The sequence below is a fragment of the Gastrolobium bilobum genome, unplaced genomic scaffold (genome assembly GCF_033153095.1).
Source record: "Gastrolobium bilobum isolate Gb01-03AN ecotype WA unplaced genomic scaffold, APGP_CSIRO_Gbil_v1 utg918, whole genome shotgun sequence".
NCBI classification, from domain to species: Eukaryota; Viridiplantae; Streptophyta; class Magnoliopsida; order Fabales; family Fabaceae; genus Gastrolobium; species Gastrolobium bilobum.
This window is the reverse complement of record NW_026898111.1, coordinates 260902-272268: the sequence shown is the minus strand read 5'-3', so window position 1 is coordinate 272268 and position 11367 is coordinate 260902. Positions and strand designations below refer to the sequence as shown.

The 11367-nt window shown below is 34.9% G+C and overlaps 3 protein-coding genes across 3 annotated transcripts; 1 reads left to right on the top strand and 2 right to left on the bottom strand.

Annotated features, from left to right (window-relative positions):
• Positions 1 to 1745: 1745 nt before the first annotated feature.
• LOC133312969 (polcalcin Ole e 3) lies at positions 1746 to 2000 on the top strand. The gene has a single exon (XM_061514266.1). The coding sequence runs from the start codon at positions 1746 to 1748 to the stop codon at positions 1998 to 2000; it is 255 nt and encodes an 84-aa protein (XP_061370250.1).
• An 878-nt stretch (positions 2001 to 2878) lies between these two features.
• On the bottom strand, positions 2879 to 6077 carry LOC133312950 (probable serine/threonine-protein kinase PBL7). Its single transcript, XM_061514247.1, has 6 exons — positions 5219 to 6077; positions 4866 to 5123; positions 4592 to 4764; positions 4403 to 4482; positions 4141 to 4288; positions 2879 to 3427 (listed from the first exon to the last, which is right to left on the bottom strand). The coding sequence occupies exons 1-6, from the start codon at positions 5793 to 5795 to the stop codon at positions 3074 to 3076; spliced, it is 1590 nt and encodes a 529-aa protein (XP_061370231.1). The 5' UTR covers positions 5796 to 6077; the 3' UTR covers positions 2879 to 3073.
• Positions 6078 to 9408: 3331 nt separating this feature from the next.
• On the bottom strand, positions 9409 to 11117 carry LOC133312964 (uncharacterized). The gene is made up of 3 exons (XM_061514262.1): positions 10605 to 11117; positions 9533 to 10519; positions 9409 to 9444 (listed from the first exon to the last, which is right to left on the bottom strand). Exons 1-3 carry the CDS (start codon positions 11115 to 11117, stop codon positions 9409 to 9411), a joined length of 1536 nt encoding a protein of 511 aa, XP_061370246.1.
• Between the last annotated feature and the right edge of the window lie 250 nt (positions 11118 to 11367).

Below are 11367 nucleotides of genomic sequence, written 5' to 3'. Positions count from 1 at the left end.
ATAAAATAAATATAATTATAGTAGTCATCAGAGAGTCACAATAAAATAAATATAATTATAGTAGTGAGATCTTTGGAAGGCTTATGTATAATACTGGCAACTAGGAGTGGTAAACAAATCAGGAGCCTTTCAGGGATCTCTGACTCAGTTCGTGAAGGCCTGAGCTTACATGTCTAAAATTGGTTGTTGGAAACAAGCTTAGACTTGTATAAAAGCTCGTTTAATAAAAAGGCCTCTCAAGCTCCAATTCAAAAGTTCGGCCTTAGATCCAGGCTGGCATATTAAATTTTATTTTTATTTTATATTTTTTATACTTGTAATAGTCTCTCTTCTCAATCCATTTTATTGGTTAAACAGACTTTTTGAATGATTTTGTTCTATATTATACTGTTTGGATATACATTGAATTTATGAATATTTATGGAATTACTAGTACTGTTAATTGTATATTCTGTTTGGATAAATTTTTGTTATCTTATTTTTTTTAAATAGTCTAAACCAGACTTTCATTTTTTGTAAATAAGCCAAGCCACAAACCAATAATTATATTTATAACAGGTAACAGGCTTGGTTAGGCTGACTTGGTTAGGTCGACACATTTAAATACAAACTTAACCTTTTAATGTTAAAGTTCGACTCGGCAGTTAACACCCCTACTTGCAACCATTTACGGCTTCAGTAACATTTTTTGGGGTGGGTTAGTTTAACATTCTTAGATTTTAATCTTAGAAACTGTGGAGTGTGTTAGATTGAGCAAAAACATATCCCTTGCCAAGCCTATATATCCCAAATTGTAGGAAATAAATTTTGGGGTGTGAGGGAAACACTTTGCCTTCTTTGCTTCTTTTTTTTTTCTCTTTCCCTTCTTTTCCCTTCCTTACCCACGTCCAAACAATGGCAAATGATTTAATTTTATTTTACAAAATTTAATTAAAGAGGGACATGGGGAGGACAGCCACTCTGTAATTGAAACCTATCGCTTCCGGGAAGTACCGTCATGTGTATTGCTGTTGGATGCAGTTTGTATATAATAATGTTTAGTGATTAGGATGTGGGTAAGTTGTCTATGACTCTATTCTAATTTAATTTAAATTTTTTTTTTTAAAGATTTTTTTATTGATTCATCGATTACTCAATTAATCCGATAACGATAAAAAAAATTATTAAATTTTTAACATATATCCATATCCCGAAACTCAATTTTATTATGCCCAATTTTTAGTCTAATATTTGGAAGAAATATACATAATGACTGGTCAAACTAAGGTTTAATTGATATACACATCAGTCTTCTTTTGGTGATTATGGGTTTTTTTTTCCCATGGTAATATGATGTTACATCAGGTTTTCAGACATAATAGGATAAAAACAATCCTTTTAAGAGGGTCCATGCATGTAGGCCTGTAGGGGTCTACGACATCTCAAATAACAAATTGACCCAATTTGGTAAAACAATTTCAACCATTGCTCTTAAAGTCTATGTACCTCCATTCCTTTTCTTAAACATAGACCATGGAAGATTTTAAATTTAACCAAGTTTAGTAAAACAATTGTGAACTACGTTATTTTGGTGACTAGGTCTTATTGTCAACAAAAAGGAAAACTCCAATACTAAAGATGGCATTAACTTAAGGGCATCCAAACTGTTTAAAAGCCAAGATCTTAGGCCTTTGACCTCTAGATCTCAATTTAGTGCAACACCAAAACCAGAAGAAACTCATTCTCATACATACAAACATTCTACAATGGCTGATGATCCACAAGATGTAGCTGACAGGGATCGCATTTTCAAGAGTTTTGATGCCAATGGTGATGGCAAAATCTCTTCACAAGAGCTTGGTGATGCACTGAAAACACTTGGATCAGTGACACCTGAAGAAGTGCAACAGATGATAGCCGAGATTGATGCAGATGGGGATGGCTTCATTTCATACGAGGAGTTCACAGATTTTGCAAGAGCCAACCGTGGCCTAGTGAAGGATGTTGCCAAGATTTTTTGAGTTCTTGCCTTCATTCTACTTTTCAGTTTTATTCTTTCTTTTTTTACTGTCAAAAATTACAACAGCAAATGATCATTGTGTGTGTGCATCATTTCTATATCTATGACAATGATAGCTTCTATGGTATTTTGTTTTAGGATTTAATGTTTCTCATATCATAAGAGATAAAATAATTTTCTACACACACATAAAAGTATGTGGAGTCCATATGAAATCATGTGAGGAAAAGAGAAAACATGAACTCCACACACTTTTACGAGAAACATTAAACCCTTGTTTTATTAGTTGTATGGTTTACTTCACATGTGCATTATTATAAAGCAAGGCCCTTGACCTTGACCTAAGGTAGCTGAGATGCTCTAATCTCAAATGGGACCTGCTTTGAAACAAATGCAACAGTAATTATGTATCATCAAAATCTTAAGATGTATCTAGACACAACACATCTTTTAATATAGGATAATGTTATATAAAGAAGAGATAATAAATGTACAAAGCTATATTATCAAACTACATGTGCATTAGTAAAAAAAATAAACAAAAATTAATGATACTGCAGATGCTCAAAATAAATTATTAATATAAAAAAAACTTGTCACTATTACTTCTGTGTAGGTGTTTTTTTTTTTTGGCCATTGTGGATTGGTAGAAGAAACGTAGAAGAGGGGGTCTTCTCAAATATGGCAATTTACACATGACCATTCAAGTTATAATCTGAATGTCTATTCCTCCACCTCCCTAATGCTCTTCATAGAAATGAAAGCTATCACCCCATCCCACCTAAAACATGGACGCTAGTGAGCCAAGAACTCAGGAGGATCAGATAAAAATCATATAATATAAATATAGTTTTCCAACATGAATTGAACATGAACCACACAATGAATGAAAATCTATTACACTTTACCCTTTGAGAAAAGGGAAAGGTAAATGGAAAATATCTACACACAAACAATCCTCGTCTGAGCTCCTATTTCTATTTACAATTTCAACTCGCTCACAACTAATCCTTTAGCACTCTAGTGATAATCATGGCAAAAAGTAAAAAGTTATTTCCTGGTTGTCATCATGTTTTAGCGACCATAGAGATAATCATCATCCTCAAACTCCGAAACTCCAAGCATTGCCAAAGCCAAGTGACTTTTCATCTCATTGTTGGTTTGTTGTAACTGAGAATAACAATCAATCACGCATCCATTCCCAAGAAAACTGGATTTCTTTCTTTTAGAGAAAACCGGTTCTTCTTCGCCTTTCAGTATTGCAATAATCTCATATATGCCAGGTCTTCGAGATTCTTCATTTGTAACACAAGCAGCTGCTGCTTCAATCATTCGACCCATTTGATTAGAGAATCTCAAACTGCACTTGAGTTGAGGATCAAGCAACTCTTCAATGGCTCCTTTCCCTTTCTGTAGAAAAGGTTTAGCCTGCAAATGAATATGAGATTGAGGATGCATCGACAAGACCATGTCATTTGATATTACTGTTCTTAAATGCAGCGCTCAAATTACCAGCACAAATGCGGTCATAAATGCCAAACTTTGGCGGAAGTTTTCTACTATAAAGGAAAAGACATAATTCACAATGGATACTGCAATGCACATAATTAAACTCTGCTAATTTTATTTATCCATACAAAAAGAAAGTTCTCAGTTAAATTCAAAAAGCGTAGTACATTGACACTTGCTAAACATGACTCTAATCTTGGTGGAGTGAGTGATTCAAAATCATCCACAACCTTCATTATTCTGACTGACTTTTATAGAATTTTAGAGAACTCATCAATATTTTTCCAAGAAGAAATCACTACATCACACTATTAATTTTCCATACAATAAAAATATAACATCTGTATAAACTATCAAGATACATTAGAAATCTAACTGTCATACTTTCAGCTACATCGAGTAATTTTGATCATAGAACAAGATAAACAGCTAGGCTATCAAATTGTTCTGTGATATAGAAGCTATAAATCAAGGTGAAATCAATAATATTGCTATAATGTACTATCAAGAAGGAGAAGATTATGCTTAGAGTGTTTTGGTTATTATCAACCACAATCCATAAAAGGAATAAATTCGACCATCATATTATCAGGAATTAAGGCAACTTTGCAAGAATTAAAGCTTTAACTCACCCATAAGACCAAGTTCTCCTCTCCTGGAAGCCTTCTTGCTTCGATTGGCTTACGGCCAGTAATGAGTTCCAATAAAACCACACCAAAAGCATAAACATCAGTCTTATCTGATACTTTCCCGTGTTGGAAATACTCAGGAGCCAAATATCTGTTGGGAAAGTGGAGGTATATAAGATTTTATTTCAGTAACTATAATATCAAAAGAAATAATAAAAAAAGATCAAAATTTTGCAGAATCAATACACAGGGCTTAAGTTTGTACCCAAATGTTCCTTTGACAGTTTTGCAAAGGAAAGGAACTGAAGGTGCAGAAGTCCATGTAGCTAATCCGAAATCACATAGCTACAATTTAACAAAAACAATCAGAATGTCTTGCACGGGTTGCTTATAAGACAGTTTCCACAATACTAAACTACTAGTCTACAATTGATTCACAAGAAAAACATCTCACTTTGGGAGTCTTCTTAGAAGAAAGCAGAATGTTTGAGGGCTTAATGTCTCTGTGAACAACACATCTTTCAGTTCCACTATGCAGATAAGCCAAAGCTTCTGCAATCCCAATTGCAACTTTGTACCTCACAGACCATGGAAGTGGTGAACTACCCTTCACATCCTTCTTCCTCCCTGTAAAATAGGCATGCTAGAATCAGTTGAATTCATCAATTTCAAATTCAAATTCATAACCCAATAAAACATGAGCCAAGGAAAATCTGAGAAGTGAATACCATGCAAGTGGCGCTCCAAGCTGCCTCCTGAGACATACTTGTACACCAAAAACAAACCTTCCTCCGAGTCAATACAAAAGCCCACAAGGGGAACAACATTTGGGCTATGAAGAGAACTTGCAATCATCAATTCTCTACAAAAGGCCTTGGCAGATTCCTTGTCTTCCTTGTCCAACTGTTTAATTGCTACAGCAGTCCTCAAAACTCCAACTCTTCCCCTAAAAACACAGCTCAATGCCCCTCTCCCCAACACTCTACCTATCCATCCCATAACAAAAGAATAAATCATGATCTCACATAAAGGAACCAACTTTGATTAAAACAATAACACAGCACAAAAAAAAAAAAGTTACCTTTGGAGAAATTCCGAGTAGCAGAAAGAATTTCACCATAGCTGAACCTGGTCAAAGAGTGAGCAACAGGGGATATGGTCTTTTCCAATGACTCCATTCTCCTCCATTTCAGTTCCCTGGAGCGAGAATCACTCACCCCATTGTCCAAATTCACCATCAAAACGGTTGCAGCAGTGGAAGAATTCATGTTCAAGGACTCCAACTCAACCTGAGAACAAAAACTGAACCTGAAAGAAGAGTGAACCGATTGAGGGTCAGCATTGGTCAATTCTGCTCCACACCCACCAGATTCTGCAAGCAACCAAGCCTTGTTGTGCTCCAAATTTGTCTTCTTGTTGACGTTGCCGTCGTTTTGGCCATTACCCAGGTTTCTCTCGGAGCTCCTCCGGCGACGGGAAGGGTCGGCAACACATGCAAAACCAAATTCCCAGATCATTTTTCTCAAAAAGGTTCTAAATTTGAGCTTGTTGTAGTCACAGGAGTGATCTGCAACTTCAGAAGAGGAAGCAGATAGAGAAGCGTTTGGGGCATTGGAAAGGTCCCTCGAATCAGTGCAGGTTCCTTGGGAGAAACCCATTATGAAGTAGATCACAACAAGAGGCACAGAAATTCACAAAACAAAAGGGTAGAGAGAGATAAAGAGGAGAGAGAGAGAGTGGGGGAACCAACCAAAAAAAAAAAACTGAAAAAGTTAAAGCTGCTTTGCTTGTGGGGTGGGAGAGAATGTTATAAAGAGGAGGAAAAAGAAGGAGGGAAGAAGAGAAGGAATGGCTGTCTATAAATAATAATTGAGATTGGATTTAAAGTAATGTTGCATCATATCAGAATGTGGGAGAAGGTGAAAAATGAAAATGCAGAATATGGGTTGGGTTGGGTTAGGAAAGAAGAGATTATTTCTGTTTTTTAAGGACTGAACTAGACAGGGAAGAGGGAACCCACAAGGCAAAATCTTTGGCCATGATTTAGTTGTTAACTTTGGTGGGGACTGTTCACTTAATGAAGAAGAATAATCTTTATCTCTCTCTATATATATTATTTTTATTATTTATTTATAATCTATTTTTCTTTATTTTTATTAGATTACAAGAAGTTAAACTTAATTACACATGGTTGAGCCTCATCCAAATAGATGTATTGATGAGTTGAAACAATAGGATCTACTCCTTGGCTATGCGGGATGATATCAGCGAGATGGAATCTTTAATGCCATTATACATGCAGGGGGTGTTTGCTTGAAGAAATTTTTTTTGAATACTAAGGAAATAGAATTGATAGGAAAATGGTAAGAAAGTGAGATAGATAGGAAAATGTAAAAAAAAGTTGTTTGGTGAGAAAAAATTTTACTGGAGAAATTAGGTAACTTTTAGAAAATGTATGTTTGGTTGGAGGTAAGATATAGATGGGAAAATAATATGAAATGACAAAAATAACCCTGACTTTAAATGTTTTGTTTCGCTTGCAAGGGTATAACAGAGTTGTCAAATCAGGGGCACACTCGTCTTTCTCATTGTCTGCTTAAGTGAGAATTTGTCTTGCTTTTTGTAAATACCACATACACGGAGGAGTTTCTTGGGCGGCTTTTTTAGCACAAAATGCTATGCATCTACGAAGACCATGCATCTACTTTAGATGGCTAAATCAGGAAGGACCCCAAACCAAACGAGCGTTTCTTAGTTTCTCACTTGTGATATGTCTATCATTCTCAACATTTACCCCAAACCAAACACCCCGGTAAGGCATTGCTGAATAAGCTTAAGTGATTATTTGGAAGTTTTTATTTTTAATTTTTCTTCTTAACATAATTCTACAAAAGTTCTTATCATAAAAAGAGCTTTTTTTTATATAATGAAAAAAAAAAGTTAAAAGCTCTAATTAAAGAGCAGCTTTTCTTAAGATGTATGTTAGCTTTTTGGATTTCTCACATTTATTTTTTAATTATACTCTTATTCTAAATTTTTTATTTATAAATTTTATCATTTACCCTAATGATTTACTCTAATAATAAAGGCTAAATTACAATTTACCCTCTTATACTTTAGTTGTGTTTTAAAATACCCTCTTGTACTTTCAATTAAACCAATTTATCTGCTTGTACTTTCAACTTTCAACAATTAACTACATCCGTTAAAATTCCATCCACTTCCGTTAGCATATCACGTGACCTAATCCATCCTTCACACCTCATCCTCAATCCATTTCTCCCAATATTGATGATATGGGTTTTCGAAGAAGACAATAAGCAAGGCAATGTCTCTAAACTTATCAATCTTCAACAGCGTCATTGCTTTCCTAATTTTCAACTCAAACCATAAAATACTTTTCTCTTCTACGTGCCTGTGAGAAATTTCTGAATAAGACCTTTGTGTGTGGGTACTCTTAACGTAGAGGCTTCGATATACGATGTTCAAACACTTATAAAAGGGATGTCGTGTGCGTACTGGAAAAGTTTGTAATTATAAAAACAAAGGTTTGAAACTATAATTAACTTATGTATAAATTCAAAGGGACGCACATCATGCAATTTGGCAACACAAAAGGAAAATTGGCACTTCTAATTCCATATATCTGTGGTATTGCTTTCCTATTGTAGATGGCACTTCCAATTCCATGTAAATTTAAATTGTTAGAGAACTTATTCACAGTTCTTATAGCAACAGTGGCTGGCCTCTGGGAAGAGAGACCTTAAAGGGTTTAAGGTTCAAGATGACTACAATTAGTGGAGAAAGATTTCAGATTGTAACATTTTATTTTGTAAACGAAAAATTTGTAGTTTATATTAGTGTGATACTCATTTGTTGAACCCAGAAAATTGTCTTGGAAGTGCTTTCTGCAATTTCTAGTATACGAAAACTTTGTAGAAGTTGTCCAAATTTACTAGTACCAGCTCAATTACTTCCATATTGGTTGCTCTGTAATGTGGGGAATTAGCAGATCCTATATTTAATGTAGCACAAGGATTGGTAACAATTGATTCCTTAGAAGTTGCTTGAAGGCTTCTACTCAACCCCACAAGGTAAACAGAATCCCCTAGATGTAATGCTGGCTTTGGACAAGAAAATGTACTAAATATGAGTCTTTCCTCAATATAGATAAATGATCGTGGAAGTACATGTGCTCTCAAAACCTCTGCCTCTCATATCATATAAATCTATAATGTATATTTTTTTTCAGACAATCTTATTTTTCTCTTAAAATGTTCCCTTATCTCTTGCTAGAGTTATTTAAGCATTTATCAATTAGAAGCTTGATCAGTTGAAATCCGAGGTACATCTAATACTTTCCCGTTTCATTATTCTAAGCCCACTCTGATTTCGTTTTTGAAAATTTTCAAGCTGAAAAATCCGTAATGTGGATACTAAATTGTATCTTTGAACTCCATGATAAACTATAAGCAATGGCCTTGACAAAGAGAGACAAATCAGATTGATTGTCCTGCATGGATTAGTGCTTGTTGATTTTCTTTGCTAAACTAATGAATGAACCGATGATATATATATAAGAGATGACATCCTAAAGTCTTACATATGCATATTGGTATGTTTGTATTTTGAAAGCAGTTGTACTAGTGGCATTGGGCTCTATCCATGATCAAAATCAAGAATTTCAGTCTTTGGATTATGGAAATATAGTGAAAAATCTCAATCATAAAGCAATTTGTTAGGACTTTACAGTACATGCTAAAGACATGAATTATTCTAATACACTGCATGCAAGTATCCATTTGCAATTGTGGGGGCTAGGATTCACACCACAAATGCAGGTAGCTGAATATGTTTTATTTCTTAAATAACTTTTATACTAATTGTGAACCTTACTAGAAATTAGACTAGTATTTGGTCAATCCAAATTTTCCTGATCTCTTTTCTAAAACTGATTTGGCAGTAGCAACAACATCAAAACATTATCAACTTGAGTGGTACAAGAAGGATTGTAAAGATAGAAACATAGGGTACTATGACAGCTTCAAGAAGATGCTCTTAAAAAAAAAAGACAGCTCCAGGCTATAGAAGAATTTACCATGACAGAAAAGCATCAATTACAGAATATGCAAAAAAAATAATATCTTAAGAAACAAGCAAATGAAAATCCTTTAATAGTATCTCATTTCCTCCAATTGATTGTTCAACCATTACAGAATATGCAAAAAAAAAAAAAATGTCTTCAGAGAACTTCATTTGTGCTCCAAGCCTTCATTGAACTGATTGGCTTCCATTTGTCACATTCACCTAAGATAATTTACAAAGTTAATTAGAAAACAAGTGGAATGCAAGCAAACAAATTAATAGCTGTAAAAATATATGAGAATTGTATAACCTGTGTACTTGGTCCATTAGTTCCCCCACCTCTTCTTTGAGGTTGTTTTTTATTCCTTATTCTTCGGTCAGAATTTAGCGCGCCTTTACAACTGCGAGCATTATGGACCCATGCACCACAATTACCACACTTAAGAGATTGACCTTTTCTGCTAACTCGGTAAGGGTTTATTGGCTCATCAGCAGCCTTTTTCCTAGCTTTCTTTGGTCTCCCAGGCGCATTCTTATATTTTGGTGGAAATAGTGGTGTTTGGTTTGTTTCAGGCCAATGTTCTTCACTTGGTATGGGGTGAATAATATGAGCATAAGCCTTTTCGAACGTATCCTTAAAGTAATAAGGATCCACAAAGTCTTCTGGAATCAAATGCATCCTATATATACTTGCCACAACATGTGCACAAGGTATCCCAGTAAGATCCCATTGCTTACAATCACATTTTTTCTCACTAAGATGAACTACTCTTCGAGTTTGCCATGCATTCTCTACCTCGAATCTGTCATCTCCAGCCCAATAAACGATCCACTCTGTTGACTGCTTTTTGGGCTTTTCTAACTTTGTTTGTATACGCGGACAAATTGGACCTGTATATTGTCTCATCCCTTCCTTCTTTGCAATGAATCTTTTCATTAGCATTCTTCTTATGGTTTCACACATTGTGAGGATTGGTTTATCTCTTGCCTCCAAGATAAACGAATTAAATGTTTCAGCAATGTTATTTTGCAATATATCACACCTAGTTCGTGGATTAAATGCATGCCTGCTCCATGATGATGCTTCAATATCTCTTAACCATTTTTCAGCAGATGAGTCAAGAGTCTTAATATTTCTCATGTGCTTCTCAAACTCGTGTATAGTAGTGGATCGTGCAACATTCCATAACTCATCTTTGAGACTTTTTCCTTTGTATTGCAATTTGAAATTGCTATATAAATGTCGAACACAGAACCTATGTTCACAATTGTATGCTTTAAGCACGTCATTCAATCCCTACAATATCAATGAAATTTAGTAAGGGTTAGTGTGTTATACACATGAGCTTAAATAACAAAAAAATCAAATGTTAAAAACTTACTTTTTGCCTATCGGACATTATCACCCAACCCTTTTCTTCAAAAGTGCCAATATCATTCAAGAGAAGTTGCATGAACCATTGCCAACTATCTCTTGTTTCAGCCTCGACAACTGCAAATGCAATAGGGTACATATTCTCATTTCCATCTTTTCCAACCGCACATAATAATTGGCCCCCAAAATGACTTTTTAAGAAGCAACCATCCACACACACAATTGGCCTACATGCATATATAAAACCCTTCTTGCACGCATCAAGGCTGATATACATCCTTTGGAAGACCATGTGCTCTGATTGGACAATAGTTGTACTACCAGGACTAAATTGTCTAATTGCAGCACAATATTTCCATACTTTGGAAAATTGCTCCAAATTAGTACCCTCGATACGATCAATGGCCATTCTTTTGGCTCTATAAGCTTTGGACTTTGACACATGCACATTATGATCTCTATGTACCTGATTGATAAAAGCGGTGTTTTTCCAATCTGGTTGATCACGAATGTTGTCCATGTACTTACTAGACAACCATGATGCACTTACTTTAGTGTTGCTTCTAACCCAACCACAATTGTGATCTTTTTTTTATAGAATGTCTTGATTTGGAATGCATCTCTCTCTTGTGTAGGTGAAGCATGTATCTTCCATCCACATTTGTTCTTACACTCTACTGTAATCCTCTTAGATTCATTGTAAATGTAAGAGAAATCGATCCCATTTTCAATACAGTACTCTTGCAATGCTTTTCTATAAACCTTAAAAT

Bases quoted from the DNA above. Each gene is read 5' to 3' on its own strand.
- LOC133312964 (XM_061514262.1), bottom strand. From the start codon at position 11,117: ATGGACAACATTCGTGATCAACCAGATTGGAAAAACACCGCTTTTATC. The intron at 10,520-10,604 runs GTAAGTTTTTAA...TTGATATTGTAG, and splicing joins TAATGTCCGATAGGCAAAAA to GGATTGAATGACGTGCTTAA. The intron at 9,445-9,532 runs GTTATACAATTC...AAATTATCTTAG, and splicing joins CTAATGGACCAAGTACACAG to GTGAATGTGACAAATGGAAG.
- LOC133312969 (XM_061514266.1), top strand. From the start codon at position 1,746: ATGGCTGATGATCCACAAGATGTAGCTGACAGGGATCGCATTTTCAAG.
- LOC133312950 (XM_061514247.1), bottom strand. From the start codon at position 5,795: ATGGGTTTCTCCCAAGGAACCTGCACTGATTCGAGGGACCTTTCCAAT. The intron at 4,765-4,865 runs GTATTCACTTCT...CCTATTTTACAG, and splicing joins CTTGGAGCGCCACTTGCATG to GGAGGAAGAAGGATGTGAAG. The intron at 4,483-4,591 runs GTGAGATGTTTT...GTTAAATTGTAG, and splicing joins CTTCTAAGAAGACTCCCAAA to CTATGTGATTTCGGATTAGC.